This window comes from Podarcis liolepis (genome assembly GCF_965112155.1).
Source record: "Podarcis liolepis genome assembly, chromosome: 3".
Lineage (NCBI taxonomy): Eukaryota > Metazoa > Chordata > Lepidosauria > Squamata > Lacertidae > Podarcis > Podarcis liolepis.
Genome location: NC_139557.1, coordinates 43,920,380 through 43,942,777, shown reverse-complemented (window position 1 = coordinate 43,942,777; position 22,398 = coordinate 43,920,380). Strand labels below are relative to the sequence as shown.

The 22,398-nt window shown below is 42.9% G+C and overlaps 2 protein-coding genes across 13 annotated transcripts in view; both read left to right on the top strand.

Annotated features, from left to right (window-relative positions):
- Positions 1 to 2,351: 2,351 nt before the first annotated feature.
- On the top strand, positions 2,352 to 4,768 carry LOC310703709 (zinc finger BED domain-containing protein 5-like). The gene is made up of 2 exons (XM_083496203.1): positions 2,352 to 3,815; positions 4,675 to 4,768. Exons 1-2 carry the CDS (start codon positions 2,679 to 2,681, stop codon positions 4,702 to 4,704), a joined length of 1,167 nt encoding a protein of 388 aa, XP_083352329.1. The 5' UTR covers positions 2,352 to 2,678; the 3' UTR covers positions 4,705 to 4,768.
- Positions 4,769 to 7,485: 2,717 nt separating this feature from the next.
- The window catches only part of SYNCRIP (synaptotagmin binding cytoplasmic RNA interacting protein), a 20,002-nt gene continuing 5,089 nt past the window's right edge, over positions 7,486 to 22,398 (top strand). For 5 of the 12 annotated variants that reach the window (XM_083497538.1, XM_083497536.1, XM_083497535.1 and 2 more), the window contains exons 1-10: positions 7,504 to 7,877; positions 9,339 to 9,498; positions 10,190 to 10,308; positions 10,445 to 10,552; positions 12,362 to 12,475; positions 12,563 to 12,739; positions 14,790 to 14,925; positions 15,921 to 16,126; positions 17,752 to 17,901; positions 19,035 to 19,156. In XM_083497538.1, coding sequence (XP_083353664.1) covers positions 9,351 to 9,498; positions 10,190 to 10,308; positions 10,445 to 10,552; positions 12,362 to 12,475; positions 12,563 to 12,739; positions 14,790 to 14,925; positions 15,921 to 16,126; positions 17,752 to 17,901; positions 19,035 to 19,156 — 1,280 coding nt within the window. In that variant the 5' untranslated portion in view covers positions 7,504 to 7,877; positions 9,339 to 9,350. Of the gene's footprint in view, positions 7,878 to 8,769; positions 8,913 to 9,338; positions 9,499 to 10,189; positions 10,309 to 10,444; positions 10,553 to 12,361; positions 12,476 to 12,562; positions 12,740 to 14,789; positions 14,926 to 15,920; positions 16,127 to 17,751; positions 17,902 to 19,034; positions 19,157 to 22,398 lie in introns of those variants that run through there. The other 7 variants (XM_083497531.1, XM_083497540.1, XM_083497537.1 and 4 more) reach the window with 6 other exon arrangements.

Sequence of the window (22,398 nt, the reverse complement as noted above, 5' to 3'; positions counted from 1 at the left end):
CTATCCCGAACCTGATACAGTTTGATGAAAAACTGCCAATATGGATCCGGCTTCTGAGACTACCACCAGTAAACTAGTGTTTGATATGTAGATAATCTATCAAATTCTGTTGACGCTGATGCTACTTTCTCTGTCTTTCACTTAAAGGTTATAGCAGCTGAAATCCAGGCAGCAGTTCCTTATTCCTAACATACATTAAGCAGGTGGAATGTTTTGAATTGGTAAGTTGTATTCAAATGGGCGGGGGGGGGGGACATGCTGGTTTGGTGCCACTGCTGGAAGTGCCTTGGTGCAAAGTTCAGTGTCTAAAACCTTCCTTATGGACTTATCCAAGGCAAGTGTTGGGTGGCCAGTAGGTTGCTGTTACTGGACTGAGCATCTTCCAAGCAGTAGCTGCACTCTACCAGCTTTTGGTGAAGGTCGAGCAGAATTGTTTTGCTGATGTGCCTAAGACACTACAGCCAAGATGGGGGATATTGGACTTCCAACAGTCCCAACAGAGTGGTTAGGAATGATGGGAACTGTAGTCCAGTAATATCTGGAGGGTGACGGGTCTTGTATGCTTGCTCTGTAGACATCTCCATGAAAACCACCAAATAACATGCTAGCTTCGTTTCTAACAACCTGCAGCTTCAAAGTTGGAGAAGATGGTTTGGTATTTTTCACATTTGCCAGATTGTGGTGTCACACTTGATGCAGACAGGGATTATGTGAGCCTGTAAAAATCTTGGAACTGGGCTGGCTTGTTTTATGTTATTAGAAATCCTCTATAATATATAGCAATAATGGATGGGGGTTTTTGTACCCCACCCATCTGACTGTTACCCCAGCGACTGGGCAGCTTGCAACAGATTGAACAAAAACACAACAGAACATCACATTAAAAGCTTCCGATACAGGCCTACCTTCAGATGTTAGCTTTCACTAACGTGCTTCCAACTGTTTGGGACTAGAATTCCCATCTGCCCCAGCTAGCAGTGTCATGCTTCCTGTGCACTGTGGTCTAAAACAGTGTTTTTCAACCGCTGTTCCGCGGCACACTAGTGTGCCGCGAGATGTTGCCTGGTGTGCCGTGGCAGGGAGTCGGGCGGCCTGCGTGGCGCTGATGTCACGGGGCTGTAACGTGCCCCACATAGGCACACGCGGGGCGGCGAGCAAGCTCCCTCCCACATCCCATCGCCGCTCTGCCGCACGCTAGCTCACTTCGGCCGGCCTACTGGGCTGTCGCAGGCGGAAGGCCTGCGCATGCGTGAGGTTTTCGCGCCTTCGGGATTCCCTTCACGCCTTCCTCCTCCCGGGGCCTTGAGAGCGCGGGAAGCGGCAGCACGAGACCGGCCGTTGAGCCTGGCAGGTATTGCGCTTGCCAAGGCAGTCATGCAGATCATCCTTTATTCTTTTTAAAAGTTGCATGTGGGATTGTGGCATTGTGCAAAATGCATGAATAAATCTTTCATGGAAATGGGCAGTGACACAAATCCGTAGTCATCCAGGAGGTTCTGCAAAGCAGGCAGCAGTTGGGCTTGTTTGGGCGGACAGTCTCTTCCCATACTATGAAGGAAAATGGATAGTCAGCACAAGGAAAGCCAAGGCCAGGTGAAATAAGGATCACCTGGGAAATACAGAGAACTGGACTATCAGGAAATTATTGAAATCCTAATCACAAAGAGTTTGAACAGTGTCCCACATAACCTTTGTGGAGCTTTAAATAGATTTTATTTTATTTATTGCAATGCATTGCATTGCAAACCACTCTGTGGGGATTTCTTTATCCCGAAAGGCAGCCTAAATACTTTAATAAATAATAAATCAATTCATTATAAATGAAATTGAATTTAGATTCACAGTATAAGCACAATTTAAATCAGACTCATGCCAGCTACATTACTGCCCTGGAGATGTTTGGGTTGAAAGGCAGAATACTAATTCAATTAACAACGCCAACAACAACCTTTTTACAGGCATATGTCAAGGGCTCAGCACCTCCTTTTAAGTATTTGAATCCGTTACGTTTACATGGATATTTCCCCAGCTTCTAATAACATTTGCTCTCTTCTCTCATAGGATTTTCATACGTTTCTGGTGCTCTGTTATAGATTATTTTTAGAAAATACTTGTATTTTTTTAAAAAAGCACAATATATACAACAATGTACAATTTAATAACACATAAATTAAACTAAGTCATTATTATATTGTAAATTAATCTGAAATAATCTTAATTCCTCCAGCATCATGTCTCTGTATATTAAATTTAGGATCAATGTTGTATTCTAGATTTAAAATGATGATTCAGTACATAAATACAGAGGCAAAATTCAGAGCTTACTAGCAACCACCTTTTTAGGTTTTCTGTAAACTGGGGAAGACATCCATGTTGGAAGTTCAATTCCTTGCTTAGCCATGAAGCTCAATGGAAATTGCCTTTCTCTTGCCCTCTCTAATCCAGTGTTTTTCAACCGCTGTTCCGCGGCACACTAGGCCCTCGGGGACCTCGTGGCTTCCGCTTTTGCGTGTGCTGCCGTCACTCTTCCCGCCATTCCCATGTATAATTCGTGCCCGTAATACAGGCAGTAAAAACTGTTCTGTATAACGACTACCCCGCCTCTCCCCCCCCCATCTAAACCCTTTTTTTTTTTCCTTTGCAGAAATGAGCCGCTGCATTGAGCTCACACAGTATGCATGTTTTTGCCTGGCTGTGATTGGTCCGGACTCCAGCCTGGACCTATCACAGTAGGACATCATCTTCCGACTTCCTTCCCGCCCGAGCACAGAGACCAGGACTCAGCGGGAGTCGGCACTGCAGAGAGGCCGGATACTGCAGTGATGGACAGGTTTTTGAAAAGAAAAGAACTGGACTCTGAACAAAATTTGGAGCCAGATGAGAGCCCAAGTATGAGTGGGGATGAAAAGAAAGCAAAGATGGTTAGCTCAAGCAAATTCTCTGGCACAAGGCAATATAGCGAAAGCTATATTTCATTTGGATTTACTTTCACCGGAGATGCAAACCAAGCAACTCCACTGTGTGTGGTGTGTGGTGAAAAGCTAGCTAGCAGTGCTATGGTCCCAAGCAAACTTAAATGCCATCTCCAAACGAAACACCCTTCGCTTCAAAACAAGAATGCGGACTATTTTGTTCGTCTGCATGAAAACACGGAGAAACAGGCACCTTTCATGAGAAAAACCACAGAGGTAAATGAAAGAGCTCTTAAAGCTAGCTATCACGTTGCTGAACTTATAGCCAAGTCAAAAGAGTCGCACACTGTGGCAGAGACATTAATACTTCCCGCCTGCAAAGCTATTGTAGAGGAGATGCTCGGACCTGAAGCAGCTAAGGAAATAGCCAAAGTCCCTCTCTCAGACAACACAATTTTCAGACTTATTAATGACATGTCTGCAGACATTGAAAGTGTGGTTTTGGAAAAGATCCATATCAGTGAGAAATTTGCATTACAACTTGACGAGTCTACTGATATCAGTGGACATGCTCAACTCTTGGCCAATGTGCGTTTTGTTGATGGTGATGCAATTAGAGAAAACTTCTTTTTTTGCAAGGCATTGCCAGAAACAACAGGAGAAGAAATTTTTCGGGTCACATCAGAATACCTTGAACAAGGAGGACTTAAGTGGGAAAACTGCACAAGTGTCTGCACCGATGGAGCTGCAGCCATGGTCGGGCACACCAAAGGCTTTGTAAGCAGAGTGAAGGAAAGAAATCCAGATGTGATTGTTACGCATTGTTTTTTACACCGTGAGGCCCTCGTAGCCAAGACTTTACCAGCAGACCTAGTTCATGTGTTGGATGATGTTGTGCGCATGGTGAACTTTGTAAAGTCACGACCCGTGAAAAGTCGCATATTTGCAGCTTTGTGTGAGGAGATGGGAGCGAAGCATAAAACCTTGCTGTTTCATACGGAGGTCCGGTGGTTGTCGCGTGGCAAGGTCTTGGTTCGTGTGTATGAGCTGCGGGAGGAACTTAAAGTGTTTCTGACAAATGAGAGGACAGATTACGCAAAACTGCTTGCAAGTGATGAGTGGTGTGCAAGGCTGGCATACCTGGCAGATATATTTCATCATCTGAATGAACTGAACACACGAATGCAAGGCCGAAATGAAAACCTGCTTACAAGTACAGATAAAATAAATGGATTCCGTGCAAAGCTGCAACTCTGGCATCAACACGTGGAAAGTGGCAATCTTGAAATGTTCACACTCACCAAGCAATGGCAAGGTGTTCACACTGCTGCACTGTGTGAGATAATAGCTAAACATTTAAAAACTCTCGAGGGGAAGTTGTCATTTTATTTCTCTTCAGTCTCCCCTGAATGCCTTGACTGGGTTAGGGACCCTTATAGCTCAGCATCAGTTGGTGGAAAGGACATGACTTTACAGGAGCAGGAGGAACTAACTGAACTGAGACAAAATCGTGGTTTCAAGCTAAGATTTGCTGATCTACCTTTGGACAGTTTTTGGTTGGAAACTGCCAAGGAGTTCCCCCTTCTGGCAAACAAAGCTATTTTGACATTGCTCCCATTTTCCACTACATATCTCTGTGAGTTGAGCTTTTCAAGCATGATTGCTATAAAAACTAAATACAGAGAGAGACTGAGAGCTGTTGACGAAGAGCTACGTGTGTGTCTTTCTTCGATTCCAGCCAGAATATCAGCTTTGTGTTCAGCCAAACAGGCCCAGGTTGCGCACTGAATAAAGTATTTTATAATTTTTCATATTTCTGTTTACTTACTATTTCCTAATAAAGTAATTATAAAATACTTTCTTTGTGTTTATTTGATTCCTATTCCTTTTTAAACCAAGAGGTATGCTTTCTGCAGGCATCAGCTCTATCACTCTAGAACTGAAACCTGCTGTACTTTTAAGGCCCCCAATAGTGCACTAGCGGGGGCAGATGACTGGTTTACATGAAAATTATATTTGCGAAAATTTACATACCATTTGATTGGGGTGGGGGAGTCTAGGTAAATGTGAAATAAAATACTAAAATTATTGACAAAAAGTTACAGGTATTTTAAAACATTACAAAATATGATTAAAATAGGCTTTAAAGAAATAAAACTTTTTTGGTACCCTGCACATTTTGACTGGGTTGACCCTGCCACTGGGCTGCTTCCAACAGAAACGCAACACATTACACATTAAGTGTCTCAATACAGGGCTGCCTTCGGATGTCTACGGTTGTATAATTGTTTATCTCTGGCATCTGACAGGAGGGCGTTCCACAGGGTGGGTGCTGCCACTATTTGAGAAGACTGGTTCTGTGTAACTTCATTTCTCACAATGAGGAAACCGCCAGAAGGCCCTCAGAGCTGGATCTCACTGTCCAGGATGAACAATGCTGGTGGAGATGCTCCTTTGGGTATACAGGGACAAAACCATTTAGGGTTTTAAACACTGAATTGTGCTCAGAAACATACTGTGAGCCAATGTAGATCCTTATGGCCAGTGTTCTACGGTCCTGGTGACCACTCCCAGTCACCACTCTAGCTGCTGCATTCTGTATTAGTTGTAGTTTCCGAGTCACCTTCAGAGGTGCCCCCCCCCCACATTGCAGCAGTCCAAGTGGGAAATAAGCCGGGCATGTACCTCTGGCACGACGGTGTGCAGGCAGGTAGGGTCACAGCTGGCCTGATAGACATCTACATGTCTAGATAGGCTTACCAAACAAAAATGTTTTAAGCGGGATATAAAAAACAGTGAAGCAGCCTGCCTGATATCAATAGGCAATGACTTCTAAAGTGTAAATGTAGCCACAATAAAAGATCAGTTTCTTACAACCAAAGAATGAGTATTATGTGGCACCTGTAACAAGGCCAGTTCTGTAGATCGAAGCATTTGAGTAGGCATATTTGGGGTAAGGCCATCTCACAAACTGGTCCCAAGCTGTTAATGACTTTACATAGTAATAATTACCACATTGACCTTGGCCTGGTAGGAACCAGCACAGATCTCTGAGCAAAGCTGTTATATGCAGACAGGTTCTCACTCCAGTCAGCAACGTTGCTGCATTTTCCACTAACTGCAGCTTTTGGATCAAGCTTTTGAATCAAGCATTACACTACAGTAATCCAACCTAAAAGGTAATCTAACCCATTAGGTCCAGTCTGGGGTTGCGGCGCTCATCTCACTCTATAGGCCGAGGGAGCTGGCGTTTGTCCGCAGACAGCTTGACTAAGCCACTTCTGGCAAACCAGAGCAGCCCATGAAAACGCCGTTTACCTTCCCGCCGGAGCGGTACCTATTTATCTGCTTGCACTTTGATGTGCTTTCAAACTGCGAGGTTGCAGGAGCAGGGACCGAGCAACGGGAGCTCACCCTGTCGCGGGGATTCGAACCGCTGACCTTCTGATCGGCAAGTCCTAGGCTCTGGTTTAACCCACAGCACCACCTGCGTCCCTAGAATTTACTAAATGACTTCACAGGACAAGTATGAACCCACTAGATTTGGCTAGAACAGGTATGGCCAAACTTGGCCCTCCAGATGTTTTTCGGACTACAATTCCCATCATCCCTAGCTAACAGGACCAGTGGTCGGGGATGATGGGAATCGTAGTCCCAAAACATCTGGAGGGCCAAGTTTGGCCATGCCTGGGCTAGAGGGTCAGAAACAACCCCACCCCCACCCCTGCTTTCGACACTAGCCTAACTGTGTCCTGTCCCCATCACCTCCCATAATGGGGAAAAATAGTCTTCACAATTCAGCTGTCCCTCAGCTGGCCTTCCTGGGAACTGAGGATTCAGCTCAACTTTACCTTAGCTGCCCTTCATGGGAATTCAGGAGTGTACGGAAAGTAGCATTAACTGGCAGCAGTGACTGTCTTCTTCCTGTTTAAAGCTCTTTATCTACTTGACAATATAATTATTATTAGTTACTGCTACTACAGTTACTAATTTTAAATTGAATAGTACCAAGCTTTGCTACGCTATGATAGTGTGTGCAATTATTATTTTTTAAAATTGAATGTCGAGTTTCGCTGTTATGTCTTAACTGCAGTGCCGGTTAACTACATTTTTATTCAACAGCAGCTTCTGGTACACATCCAGGTTCCCCGAACGACTTTACACCGAACTTTAAAAAATCCCCACAAATTAAATATATCCCTAATACACAGTATACACAAAAATTAACTAACGTAACAAAGCGTAAAAGCAACACTGAACTAATCGTCGAGAAGATTATTGCAATAGCCGTGACAATCCGAAATAACTACGTTCAGAACGCAAAAGTTCCCTCAGTTCTCGAACGTGCGCAAGTGTCCCAGAGCGCTAATTATGTGTCGCCCAAAGAGCGGGCTGCGGCGGCAGGGCAAGGGGGGCGCGCGCGCAGCGGAGGCGGGCAGCGGCGCACGGGACGTTCTTTTCTCTCGCCTTCCGCAACGTTACAGCGTGCCGAGGACCGCCAGCCACCGTCTGGATGCCGTAGGCGCATGCGTGGCCTCCCATTGGTCCGCCGCCTTGCCTAAGAATCTAGCTTTGCCAAAGTTAGCGGGCGGGGCGATAACCCTTGTGGATCTGCTCGGGAGACCCCGGCGTTGGGGCTGCGCCAGCGCGCGCGCGTTCTCTCTCTCCCTCACACGGCGACGGCGCCTCCTCCTCCCTCCCTCCTCGCGGCTTCTCCCCGCCCTGCCTGAGCCGAGTGGAAGGGGGCTGGGGTTGGTTGGTGCCAGCAGCGGCGTGAGCGCTCGAGCGGCCGCCATTTTACGCAGGCTCCTGCCACATTCTCAGGACACGCTGAGGGAGCGGAGAAGGGGCAGCTCCGCAACTGCGCCCCCCGCCCGCGACACCCCTCCCTCTCCGGAGCCCTTTCGCGCGCCGCTCATCGTCCCTCCCCCGCCGCCGCCAGCCCCTGCCGCTCGCCCCACACAGGTCAGCAGCCACCGGGGCTCGTCAGGCGCTGTGGAGAAGGGAGGGGAGAGGGAGAGTCGGCGGGGGGGGGGTTGGCTATGGGGGGTGGAGAGAAAGAAGGGGCCCGAAGAGAAGGTTCTCCCCAGGAGGAGCGGGCCGGGAGCCCGTGGAAAACGGAGGGAGAGCGGGAGGCAGCCTGCCGCCCGGCCGGTTCCGGCGAGCTGGGAGCTTGGATAAACAAAAGAGGCCGGCGGCGGCCCTGTCCCGCGCAGCTTCTCCCGGCACTTAGCCACGCTGGATGGCGGGTGAAGCTAGGCCGCACGATGTGGAGGGAAACGAGGGGAAGCCCTCCCTGCTCGCCCCCCCTCTCCCTCCCGCGAGGGGCTTCAGCTGCCTCATTGTCCAGGCGGCAGCGCCATTCATTGGCCACGAGGCGCCTCCGGGGTGGGGTGGGACATGGTGGGAAGGCTGGAATGAGCAGGGCAGGCAGCCGCCGCCGATGCCAATGTGGCTGCGGGACGACTTCTTTTTCTAATGGTGGTGGTGGGGTTTTGCCGCGTGCCTCGTGTCACGTAACGGGCCGGAGCCTGGGATCCGTGTCTTTCCAACACCCGAGTTGGAAGAAGCATGGTGGGAAGAAGGGAGGGAGGGTCTGGATTCTGTACGTGCGTTTTTACCCGGCGGGAGGAGGAAAGGCATGAGAAGGCAGTCATTTTTGTCCGCCCCCCCCCCCCCGTTCTTTCCACATGGCGAAATCGGGCCCAGGGTGTTGCAATTCTTCTCCCGGAGGGAAAAGTGGGGGAGGAGGAGGAGGGACAGGCTGCTTTTCCGGGAGGGGGGGTGGGGTGGGGTGGAGGGAAGTTGGTCGCTGGAGGAAGTTGTAAGACATTTGAACGCGCCGAGCACGTGTTTCCAGCGGGCATATGGCGGCTGCCGCCGCTTGGGCTGGGTGCGGACTGGGAAGCGCTTTGTTCCTTTCGCCTGGTTGCTTTTAGGCCCTGTCAAAGAGGCGGGAAGAAGCAGTAGCGTAGGCAGAGGAACGGGATTTCGCGAGAGGTGCGAAGGGTTGAATGAAGCGATTCGGGCAAAAGCAGCAGGGAATGGCAGTGGCTGTGTCGCGCGTTGGTGGCTGCACGTTCTTCCGTGCCTTTTGCTTCTTGTTCCATTTCTAACTTCTCTAAGAGCTGCTTAGGGCGTTTTAGAGAGACAGAGAAGGGAGGTGAGCTAGAGAGTTCGGCTGGATTGTGTAAAATCTGCAATAAAATCTTAATATCCTCGCTAGGCTTTGGTTATAGGGTATGCCTTTGCACTATTAGTCTTCCTCTTGAAAAAGCCTTGCGTGCTTTCTGATTGCAAAAGTAGTAGGGAAAACGGCTTAAACTCTGCGAGTCCCTAGCAGGTAGCTGCATGTATTGATTGATACACCAATAGTTCGGCTTTAAGGTTTATAGCTTAATTATGATGCTTATTGCGTTTGAACAGATATCTGGAAACATGGCTTCTGAACATGTTAATGGGAATGGTACTGAAGAGCCGATGGATACTTCTGCTGCAGTTACCCATTCTGAGCATTTCCAGACATTGCTTGATGCTGGTTTACCACAGAAAGTTGCTGAAAAACTAGATGAAATTTACGTTGCAGGTAAGATGTAAAACTTGCAAAGTCACATTTTCAATATTTTCTATTGGACTTTTCCTTGCTTTGGGCTAAAATAGCAACTTTTTGTGGTTTCCAAACAAAAAAACAAAAACCCAAAGATGGGGACTGCAGTCTTCTTAGCAAGTGTTTGGATGATAAACAATAACATGGCATTTATGCTGCTGTAGGTTAGTCTGTGGTACTGAGTGAATGGGTGGTGGTAGGGGAATGCAGTTGTACTTCAGGCAGTAGGAAGAGTTCATAGTGGATTATATTTGTCTTTGGAGAACTGTGTAGTAAGTGAGGCAGTAATCATAAGCATCTCTTCTGGAGGATACCTGATTTAATGTTTGAACCTGTGGGTGCAAAGGCTACTGTGTTTTCAGTCATGTTCTGAAGCTCAGTTTTGGAGACCAATAGAATTGTTTGAGTGCTTTAGTCTTTTTAAACAGTTTCCTTAAGAGGCAGAAAACTACTGAGAATCACTGCTCAAGTTGAGTCAACTTTATGCAAAATTATGACTTTTCAGAGTTTGTCAAAACTTAACAAGTTTCAGCCTATGTGTTACAGTACATTTGTAGATTAAGGCAACTTTTTAAGTAAAGGGGAAATCCTGAAATGGGCCTCTGATCAGTGGATCTGCTTCTGAAATGAAATAACTAAAAATGCTAGAATATAATATTTCTTTTTCTAGGGCTAGTTGCTCACAGTGATTTAGATGAAAGAGCTATTGAAGCTTTAAAGGAATTTAATGAAGAAGGTGCATTGGCAGTGCTTCAGCAGTTTAAAGACAGTGACCTCTCACATGTTCAGGTAATGTACTACTATAGTGGCATTTCTGTTCCTTGATAGTACTACAGTTTGTACTAGCACATGTGAAAAACTTGAACAAGTCAGGATGATTGATTTAAAATTCAGCCCTTACACGTTATTTGTGTAATCTTTTTAGAACAAAAGTGCCTTTTTATGTGGCGTCATGAAGACATATAGACAGCGAGAAAAACAAGGGACCAAAGTGGCAGATTCTAGCAAAGGACCAGATGAGGCAAAAATCAAGGTATGTTTATAGGCCAGTATGCTTATGCCTTTAGTGCTAATTTCTGTGGTTGTATAAGAATGATTTGTGTTGAAGTATTTTTTTAACAATATTTTTCTTGGTCATCCCTTCATTGGTGCTTGCCAATTGACATTTCTATAAGAGCAGCTTACTCTTCTTTAGATTCCTCTGCACAGTATTTATCCATGTTTTACTCTTGGAAAAAGTCTCTGGATACAGGTCCTGTGCTGCATCCTGCAGAGGGAGATGTTAGCAGGGTACAATTGTGAAAGTACCTCTGACATCTGATTTGTGCCACTAGCACTATGCCACAAATTGTTCTAGAATGGCAGTTTTTGTACCCAGTCCATACAATTAATATTGGCATCATGATTTGCAGGCTTTCTCTTTCTTGTTTTTAGTAGATATACATTCACATCTGTTTTTATAGAGACGGGCCATGAATCATCACTATTGGCACTGTAATTTGAGATTAAATTGTATCAGCCAGCAGTTGGAAGTTTAGTACAGCCTGATACTGGAAAGACTTCAGTGCTTCATGACTATTGACGTATACTGCAAATACTTCACTTATTCTACCATGAGAAATTATATCTTTTGAAAGAGTAATTTTTAATTGTGTGAAATCCCACAACAATCAAGTACAGAAATTGTAGAAAAGCAATTGAATGTAGCATTTGCACACAGTACATATATTTTTCCATGCCTTGTTTGCTTTTGTTTTTTGAGTACTTTAGTTACTGGAATTCCAATACATTTTATCCATTATGTCATTCACAAAGAGCTAATGAAATACTGAGCAGTATTAAATCTCTTTAGTCAAACTGAAGTATGCATGTCCCCAGGACTGTAGGGCAGGCTTAGTGTTGATTGAAGCATGCATGTTTATGCTAATTCATCATACAATTTGGAGGAGGGGGAAGAGTGGCCTTCCATAAAAAGTGACCTGGACATCTCCAAGCTTATTGTGCTGCTGCTCTACTAGGCATGCTATGTTTTATTAGGTCTTCTTTTAACTTGAGGTCTCTCCATGCTTCACTTCTAGCATGCTCTCCAAATTCAGAGGGCACAGCTATTCTCAATTGAAGCAGGCTCTGTGTATGGCCAAGAGAAGGCTGCTGATATCCTGCAGCAGTGGTTCTCAAAGGGTGTGGTGCGCCACACTGGTGTGGCAAGTGTGATGGGAAGATTCAAGGATAATCAGTGTTATATTTGGGACTGATTAATGTTCCTACACAGCTACGTTGTTTTATACTTTATGGCTGTCCAGTGATCACATTATAAAGTAGTAGTGTTCTGTTTTATAAATCAAGCACTGCTAGGAGTTGTTTATTTCAGTTTCCCTATGTATTTCTTATCAATACAAAATTTAGTGTGGTGCAAGCAAATTTAAATTCTGAAAGTGGCCCAGAGAAAAAAGTTTGAGAACTACTGCCCTGCAGTGAGGCACAAACAGGCCTTCATTTGGTGGGATAAGTGTAGGATTCTTGGCATAACAGCCGCTTATGCAAACAGAAGGCACCTAGCGAAGGAAGCAAAACTGACTTTGAGAAGCTTTGCACACAGGATTTAGGATTGAAATGTACAATAGGTTTTTTGGGAGGGTGTGATTTTGTGCAAAAATCAAATTTGCTCAAAATTAGTATATACTCAGACATACTCAAAGCTGAGGGAATGCAAGTCGCTCTTAAAACATAAGTGTCAAAGATTATTTCATTGCAAACATTTGTCCCCTTTTCCTATTTTAATTAGACAGTGTAATTAGTTGGTAAACAGACTTTATTTAAAATTCTAAACTTAAATTTGAAGGCACTTTTGGAGAGAACGGGTTACACACTTGATGTGACTACTGGACAAAGAAAATATGGTGGTCCTCCCCCAGAGTGTGTCTACTCAGGACAACAGCCTTCTGTTGGCACTGAGGTAAGCAGCATCACATTTTATGATGGGGCGGTGTGTCCTTGCTACCTGTATGTGTGATCCTTTTTAAAATACCTTTTTTTGTTACAGATATTTGTGGGTAAGATTCCAAGGGACTTATTTGAGGATGAACTGGTTCCATTATTTGAGAAAGCAGGGCCTATATGGGATCTTCGCTTAATGATGGACCCTCTGACAGGCTTAAACAGAGGATACGCTTTTGTCACTTTTTGTAACAAAGAGGCAGCTCAGGAAGCTGTTAAACTGGTAAGATTTTTCTTACTGCATTCTTTTAGGATCACCCCTTTATCTAAAAGCAAGTACAAAAATCCCTGGCAGTGGCTGAAAGTATACTCTTCGGTGTACATCATGATGTATAGATTAGAATTGTTTAGGCCTCGTGACCTCTTTTAGTTAAGCAGTTCTAAGAGTTCCTTTACCTTATTTATTCAGTTTGTTATGTTACATGCTGTTTTTTCTCCTCCCCCCCCCTTCCATCCCTGTGAGCGTCAGGGATAGCAGAAATGGAAATGCTTATACTGCAGTCTTACGCATGGAATTATGTCTTGGGTTAAGTGGGCGCATTGCACGATATCTGCTGTTTAACTCATTCAAAGGCAATCCTGGATTAGGTCATACTGTACAATATCTTCTCTAATTCTATTAGTGGCTATATGTTAGAATATCATAGATGTGGGGGGAAATGGAATTACTGCATGAAGAGCAGGATTTTGAACAAGTTCTTTTTAAAGGCTAAGAAACGTGGCCCTTGACCTGAAAGAAAACTAGCTGTCTACCATTTTACAAAAGATTTCTGTTTTACTTGCTTGAAAAAGATCCAGGCTAGTGACTGGGCTTATGAAATACCATTTCTTTAGCTTAAAGTTCCATACCCGTAATTAAAATTTTGGTTATGGTCTCTAGTGTTGAATGCACTGGAGTGTTACATGGTACACTAAATTGGTATAGTGTGCAGTGCTTCATGTGGCTTAATTTGATATTAAAGTAATCTAATTGTCCCACTACTTAAAATGAAGGACCATTCTCCATGGTCTCTGTTCCCCCTTTTGCTTTTCTACTTGAGGATTATAGCATATCCTTGGTCTCTGACTTGCAATTCAGGGAATGAGCACTGCCATAAAGGGTCAAGGGGAGCAGTATCTGGGGAGAGAGATTGACAAGGTCATCTTTTGCTCATAGTCAAAACAAGAACAGTGGGACACTTAGCGAAAACCAAGTAGCTCCATAGGTAGTCTTAGGCTTAACTTTTCCTCACAGAGTGAGATGACTTGTACAATTACTGAAGTATGGTAAGGATGCCTTCTACTCCACTTTATATTGATGTGTGTTCCCAATGGGAGAGGATCCTGCTGCAGCTGTAGTTGGTTTCTTTGAAACTAAGCAACATTTTGTGTATTAGATGAAAGGCAGAGAATAGTTGTGCTCAGGTACCACTGTTGCTGCTTTTCTCTGAGCTAGGATTAGAGCAACATGTAGGGTTTAACCCAAGGTGTCTTTGAAGCACATTTCCCCCAAATAATCTTAAGGGCTGTAGTTTAAGGGTGCTAGGAATTGTAGCTGTGTGAGGGGTAAGCTACAGTTTCCAAGGTTCTTGTATGTGTGTGTGTGGTGTCCACACAGCTGACAAGCATAGTGTACTCATTTACAGGGTAGCTAGGTTATTCTGTTGCCGCAAGAAAAACCCCATTATTGTGGCAATTTTAAAAACTTTTATGAACCAAGGCCCATGATAATAAAATCCCATAATAAAATTGTCAGTCTTTAAAGTGCCTCAATACACTTCGTTGATATTGTGTCCAGTTACTTTTAATCAGGTAGGTGGAAGCAACTCAGTGCCATACAGAACCATCTATTCGGTGGCCCACGTAACTGCATTATCACATGGTTAGAAGCCACGCTGCTGAAAATGGTACACCCCCAATACAGTGGTACTTCAGGTTACAGACGCTTCAGGTTACAGACTCCGCTAACCCAGAAATAGTGCTTCAGGTTAAGAACTTTGCTTCAGGATGAAAACAGAAATCGTGCTCCGACGGCACGGTGGCAGTGGGAGGCCCCATTAGCTAAAGTGGTGCTTCAGGTTAAGAACAGTTTCATGTTAAGAACGGACCTCTAGAATGAATTAAGTTCTTAACCCGAGGTACCACTGTACTTGAAGCACTTGCTCCTCTTTTGAAAAAAATACTACTCTGTATTGAGTAATATTTCTGCAGTGAAGTAAAAGTTTTAACGTTTGCAAGCAAGGAAAAACAAGCACTTTTGGATGACCTACCCTATATTACTTTCTTTCTTATAGTATAACAATCATGAAATCCGCTCTGGAAAACATATTGGTGTATGTATCTCCGTTGCCAATAATAGGCTCTTTGTTGGCTCTATCCCTAAGAGTAAAACAAAGGAGCAGATAGTTGAAGAATTTAGCAAAGTAACAGGTAAGTTACTTTGTACCTTGGGTGTGTGAATTTAAAAGGAAATAATTCAAGTGATCAGTGATGAACTTTTTCACCATCTTTCGGCTGATGTTGAATGATGATGACATTGTAAACTGAGATCATAAGGAATATTCTTGACAGTAAGAAAGATGAGCTGGGACTGTGGCCTATCCTTGTGTCATACATTGCTTGAGGGAGGTTTTACCCAAAGCCCCTTATTCAGTAAGTTTGACTGTTTGGAAGAAATTATTAAAGGAGTAATTTTGCTCAGTTCTGCTAGATCGCGTTGTCAATCATTTAGAATATTCATGAACATTCCATGACATCGTAACAGCTTGGCTTCGTTTGCCCTTTATTTTATGTTAACACACTATACTGTGTTAAGATAAAATAAAGGGCAAACGAAGCCAAGCTGTTACGATGTCATGGAATATTCATGACATTCAGTAGAGACATACTATACTGGTCAGTTGCTGAAAATATTTGACTGGTCAAATATCTAGCCCCAAATTAGAGGCAAGTGTTGTGCATGTGCAGTCTTTTTTCTTGTTCAGTTCAGACTTTTTCACTTTCTAGAAAAGTACTTTTGATGGGGAATAAATTAAATTTCTCTGTTGGTTTTCAGTTAGTGCCATGGTATATGTGGGGGAAAGCAACAGAAGATAAGCTACCGTACGTTTCCGTGTATAAGACTAGGTTTTTTTATTTAAAAATTAGGTTAAAATTGGAGCTCGTCTTATACACTGGGCAAGCTCCCCCATTTTCTTAATTAGGAGTTCCCAAAAATTATACACATCTTTTACACAGAGACGTGTTATACACGGAAAAAGACGGTATATAGGAAATTCTAACATTTTACTGGGGAATTTTAGCAAATCTAATAGTCCACTGTATTATATTAGGGTAAAAAGACAAAATGTCAAAGTTTTATTTCTGTTTTATAATAAATTTGTATGACTGCTTAACTAAACTCACGTGATTGGCTTCAATTTCAGAGGGTCTCACAGATGTAATATTGTATCACCAACCTGATGACAAAAAAAAGAATAGAGGCTTTTGTTTCCTTGAATATGAAGATCATAAAACTGCAGCACAAGCCAGGCGTAGGCTAATGAGCGGAAAAGTGAAAGTCTGGGGTAATGTGGTTACAGTTGAATGGGCTGATCCTATAGAAGATCCAGATCCTGAAGTCATGGCAAAGGTAAAAGATAACAGTGATTTTTTAAAAAAAATTATAGCAAGCTGAAAGTCATGATTATTTTGTTAAATCTGTATCATATGGCAAATGCTCAGTGTTAGAAACTGTGATATGAAAGCTAAGAGCTAAACAGCACCTTAAACCTAGGTTATGGGTGCAACAAAGGAGGGCACACTTTTTTATAAGAAGAATACAAAGCTGAAAATGAATGAACTGCAGCTAAAATACGTTCATTTTTCACATGGTCTAGTCTTTCCCCTGCCCACCCCCCTAATATTCTTAAGAGGGTCTCTTCTCCAGTCTTCAAAGAGTTGCTGGAAGTGGGGAGGCAGAAAAGGGTCCTCCTTTCCTTCCACTTTGTAGTTTTACTCTGAAATCTTAGGTGCAGTACTGAGCCCAGAGCTTAGAAATTGCTTGCCCTAATGAAATGCCCTCTTGTAAAATGCACCTACAACAATGAGAGTTTCAAACACTGCATATGCTGTAGAAGGAATAATGCTTGCAAAATGATTTTCCTACATTAACTTGAATGGCTTGTTCTGCACTCAGAGCAACAACATTTGTGAAAGCTACAAAAGTTTGCTTGAATCTTCAGCCAAACTATATAAAGCTGATAACTCAATAGGTGAACACGCTTTATGGTTAAATTTGCAAATAGGATCATAATATGAATTTTCACTGCTTTTAATAATTTTTATACAAATTGTGGATTGTTAATTTGAAGCTTACTTGGCTCATAACTGAGTAAGAGACATATTTCAATCTGATGCCCTGTTTGTGTTTGCATGACCAGCATTTATCAGACTAGTATGACAAAACTAGTTTCAGTTAGGATAGGGACTGAACTTTACTGCATTATCTCATTACATTTTGTCAATACAAGTCCTGCCTTCTTTTTCTTCCAGTCTTAGTATCCCCATTGTTGTAGGTGATGGCTTCAAATCACCAAGTCCCATCACTGCAATTCTCTCTTGTACTGGGATTCTTTATTATCATTTAATGGAATTGGGTTTCATTTCCACATTAGGTAAAAATCTGGGGGAATAGTGAATGTGCGTTGCTGGGACGGATGACTGCTCTAGGCAGGAGTCAGATGCCTTTCTATCCTGAAACTATGTCAGTGCCTTTTATGTTCCAGCAGCTAACCAGGGACTTTGGGTGTTGGGACTTGCAACAACATACCACCACTCTTACATATTCCAAGTGACATTGGAAGAATGAGTATACATTCGGAGCTAGTAGCCTTTTTCCCAGCTATAAACATCTTTGAAAAAAATTGTGGATGCAGTTGTTGATAATAATAATAATAATAATAGCAGCTTTTAGGGAAATATATTGTCTGAATTCTTTACAATTGGAATTTGTAAATGTTGAGATCCAGAATGTGCACAACAGAACTTTGATCTTCCTTGTCTGCATCGAAACCTTCTGAGGGTTAAGGGAACCCACAGGACTAGATTTTGGGTGTGCATGAGAAGAGGATGAAGGTCCTGTTGGGTGACTGGCAGTTGCTTTTGCAGTGTTTGATACAACTCAACAGCACATCCCAAGTGCTCTTGGCAAATGCCGGTATTGCAAAGAATGAAACAAAATTGTAGTCTGAATTAACCCTCGTTGCTTTATTTTAGGTGAAAGTGTTATTTGTGCGGAACCTTGCAAATTCAGTCACAGAGGAGATACTAGAAAAGGCCTTTAGTCAGTTTGGAAAGCTGGAGCGAGTGAAAAAGCTAAAAGATTATGCTTTTATCCATTTTGATGAACGTGATGGTGCTGTAAAGGTAGGTTTTGATTATTGCAGGTAATGCTACATGATCAAGTTATTTTTAAGTCACATGTTTCGCTAAAACATTTGTGTTATAAAATGCTTAAAGCTTTGTGCTGTAGTTTTGGGCTCTAAAGTGATAGGAATACAGCAGTTGGCTTTTCATGTTCTGAGAATTGCTTCTATGCTTACCTTGTCCTATACTCTTTTAAAAATAAGGATAGAATGCAGATTGTTCAGTTCACTGATCTGCTCATTTTTAAGCCAGAGTCTAATCTAAAACAGTTGTGCACAGTGCAGAAACAGCTGAGTCCAGAGTTTTCATGAGTGGAATTCCATTTACAGAAACCTCCAACCTGGGCATTTACGCCTTTCCCCTGAAAAGCCACTTTGGAAGTCTAGGAGACCCCTGAACAGTATAGGAAGTGACACGAGGCTTGTAGTAGGAAGGAGGAATTGGTTAAATCATCTTTCTTTGTTGAGAACTCCTGCATCTCTTGTCTGTTTCATGAACGGGACCCTTCTATTTGCAAATGAAGCGTTGCATGTCCAAGTAGGAGTTAGAGTGGCTAAATATACCTGAAGTTTTCTAAACTTAATCATGACACCAAATGCAATCATTTACATTTCTACTCTCCCTCCCAAATAAAAATAGAATTGTCATAGGGGAAAACGTAAGTAGAATACAACTCCTCATACCTGATGCTATTTCCAATTTTGGTCATCTCAGCATTTGAAAGCTGAAGAATTACATTTTGTTCCCTTTGTTCATACAATTCCCTATTCTCTTTGTTTTTACTTTGAACAACTTTACCTTGCAACCTATTTTGTGAGAATGTGTAGCTGTTAGAGATTGCTTTAATTTCAAGTGTTTGCTTTGCAGCACAGATCTTTTTGCAGATCTGGTTTCAAGCCCTCATGGGTTGCAAGGAGTATTTTTGAAAACATACACATTGGAAAAATCAAAGGTCCTCAGACAGGGCCTCTAGTGGACAGGAGGTGGGCTTAATGCCCTACATATCTACCAGCGGTTACTACTACTCAACATCTCTTACTATTCATATTGTCTGCGTTCTTTGCATATTATTTAAAAAATAGGTTTTTGGAAGAATTTATTGCCAATACGCATTTCAAAACTATTCTCCACAGGCAATGGAAGGAATGAACGGAAAAGATTTAGAAGGAGAAAATATAGAAATAGTTTTTGCAAAGCCACCTGATCAAAAGAGGAAAGAGCGGAAAGCACAGAGACAAGCTGCTAAAAATCAAATGTAAGTGCTAAAGTGTGTGCATTTGACACTAAATGACACTTATACAAATGTTGTGGGTTTGCAGTTCTTGCTGTATGCGCAGCATACATACCATGGAACCATTTGTAAAAAAATGTAGGGTTCTTTGATGACATTTACGGCTTAAGATATCGACTTCCCTTTATGCATGCTTTTCCAAAAATAAAAGTGCAGCCTGCATCTTTTGGTCTATTTTTAAAAGTGGAGAGAGAATTACTGTGTTAACTACATAATATCTCCAGGTGAGAAGTAGTGTTCTGTTTGTTATTTAGGCCTGTATGTACATTTTTAAAATAATATGTCCTCAGAAGTGATCAGGCAAGTGCAGCTTTCCCCCCTGAGATACTATAAGAAGAAGTGGAAAAAGAAATAGAGACATAGCTGATCAGAAAGTGTCTCTGGGTCTATGAATTTCTGCTTATTTTATTCTCCCGCTATATTCACTGCTGCTAATTATCCATTCAGTATTTAGAAGCTTTAGTTCTTTGTTACTAATCCTCACCTTAAGCTTTTTGTTGCAGTTTTGTGTATCCTCTGTGGTTTTTCATGACACAATAATTGACAGCAGACAACATTCTGTCCAATAATTTTAGAAAATTTAGACTGCAATCCTATGCACATTTTGTGGCATGATAGGAACACATGTGTAACACTCCTTGTGGGGTGGGGGGATGTCAGTATGTGAATGAGCTGTATCCCCTCGAGAGTTTTTTTGGGGAGGGGGCAACTTCATTTTATATGCTAATGTATCCACAGTTCTTGTCAAGTATGAAGCCTTCTTGACAAAACACTTGTATCTTCCTTTCATATATATATTTATATGACAAACTATATCATAAATATATACTCCTCCCCCACTGTTTATTTGTCATCCTATTTGCTATCTCAGCTGTTTCTACACCACATCCAATGTTGTACAATTACACGTCAACTTGTGCAGCAAGACATGCATTTCCTCTTCCTACTGCAGCCATCACCGCCTCCAAATCTATTCTGGAGTGTCCCCAACACCGAAGGAGATTTTGGGAGCATGGGGAGCTGCAGTGGGGATGGGAAAACTGCTGGTGGATGGACACCATTGGATGTCAGCCTTTTCTTTGCATTTCTGGAATAAATTAAAAGGAAGAGTTAAAAATATTCATGTGTCTCAAGCATTGATTTATAAGAACTGTAAAAGGCAAATCGGAGGCAAAACTCAGCTTTATGGGAGACTTGGGTTTGCTCATGGGGACGTGGCCTTTCCCCTGTAGTGCTGTACCCCCCCCCTTCAGTCTCTGGACCATCCAAATCAGATTTTGTTGGTACAGGGAGGACTGAACTTGCTTTATGTGAGTGAAAGGCCATTCTGTGGGTGCAGAGACAGTGTTGGATGCAACTCAAAATAGAAATGATGCAGCACCTGGTGGTGGTTCCAGGTCTTAGGCAACCATGAACATGTATACATGTTAGCTGTTTATAGAACAACAGATTGAATTTGATTATACTGCTGGTTTTCAATTATGAATGGTGCATGCTCTGATTACATCCAAGGCTTATTTACTGCTAGTTTGAAATCTCGTTTTAGTCGGCATATCTACCCTTTGAATGTATGCTGTCAATGAAAGTCCATGTTCAAAGAGGCTTTCCGATAGCACCATTCATCTCTACACTAGGTAGTCCTCAGTTAGAGCTATCATTTAGCATCACGTGGCTGATTTATGAAAAGTAGTGGCAGTGAGGCTTGGATTTTGCACATGCTGTCTCCTGCACTGCTACAATGAGATAGTCAGCTTTTGCGCTTGTCCAGTTGACACACGACTGCAAGCGCATGGGTCCTTTTGGACCCTGAAGAGGGCATGGGGTGCTCCGCTGGGGTGTGTGGAAGCCAGGAATGGAACTCCCGTGCAAAATGGTCACTGCCTATACTTACTGTATCACAACTAATTGAGATAGAGGCCTTCTGAGTTTCCATGTGGGTTGTACCCTCCCGGTGGTGCAGCAATCCTGCTAGCACATTTGTAAAGCTACACTTACATTTGACTAAATCCTGAACACATCTGGGCAGATCTAAGCTCTGGCCAGATTGGTTTGAGACACCCCTGGTCAAGTTGACTCACTTGGAGCAATTTTGAGACTGTCATAATTGGGTGGGGAGGCAGGCAGGTTCTGCTTCATTAGCATGTTCCCTGCATGAAATGTGGTGGCGAAGCAGCACCCAGCAAGGTTGAATTCCCTGCTCAATAGCTGGTGAACAGAGGGTTAAATAATGATGGGGTGTGTGTGTGAAGGATTTAAACCCTGATTACGAATTTGGACTGGCCCCTGAATTGATTTGGTGTCTATCCAAAGTGCTGGATTGGGCGTGTATGTGCACAGCCCTAATAGGTATCCAGCCCCAAGTGTCCTCTTTCTTTCTGCTTTGTGCTCGTGTATATTCTCTTTGGCTTGAACCTGCTCCCTCTCTTCATGCAGTTCATATCCCTTAATTATTGTTTGGTGGACAGTGACTCTCCTACTTTTCATGCTGTTAATGTCTCTTGGGCACGTGCTTCTGTCTTTGCTCCCTATTCCATGCTAAAGCATCAGCAAATGGTGTCTTTAGTCAATTTTGAAACATGTCTATGCTGTGGTAGTTTTTGAAATTAGGAAGGGGCCCTGCATCTCTTTCCCTGCCCCCTCCTCCTTGTTCATGGGTCTTTCTGTATTCCCTTTTAGTAGCCCATTTCAGGCATTCTCTGTCCATGGAAGGGATGTAGAGATGTATGTGCTGATCCTGTTCCCTTTCTGATGAGGACTGTAAATGTTTCATTAAAAAATATTTCCCACTCAGGAAGATTGAGGTAGAGAGGGTGGGAGCAGTTCATACAGCTGTTTCATGGATAAATGTCTAAAGAAAGCTTTAGTTGTCTAGTGTAACTTATTCTCTGGATGATAGCACTCCAAAATCTGGGTTATTTGGGTTCAATCTGTTAATTTTCAGCAGCTGGAGGATTCTGCTGTAAGATGATGAAAGGACCTACACAGAGTAGGTGTAAAGCATGTGGCATAGAAAAGTTTCTGAATCCATACGTTGCTGGACTGCAACCAGTGAAATGAAGCTGGAAATTTTGTTTCATAAGTTCATTAGTGACAATGAATATACTGTAATTGCAAACACAGTATATTAGGCAAGGGTCATAGTTTCAAAGTCTTCAGCTTTATTTACTAAATAGAAGTAAAAGAATTGTGATAGAACAGTGTAGGGC

What these genes read in the sequence shown, in the direction of transcription:
- LOC310703709 (XM_083496203.1), top strand. Translation starts at nt 2,679, where the DNA reads ATGTTTTTGCCTGGCTGTGATTGGTCCGGACTCCAGCCTGGACCTATC. An exon ending in TGGATGATGTTGTGCGCATG is followed by an intron (nt 3,816 to 4,674) that starts GTGAACTTTGTA and finishes CTTTGTGTTCAG; the next exon opens with CCAAACAGGCCCAGGTTGCG.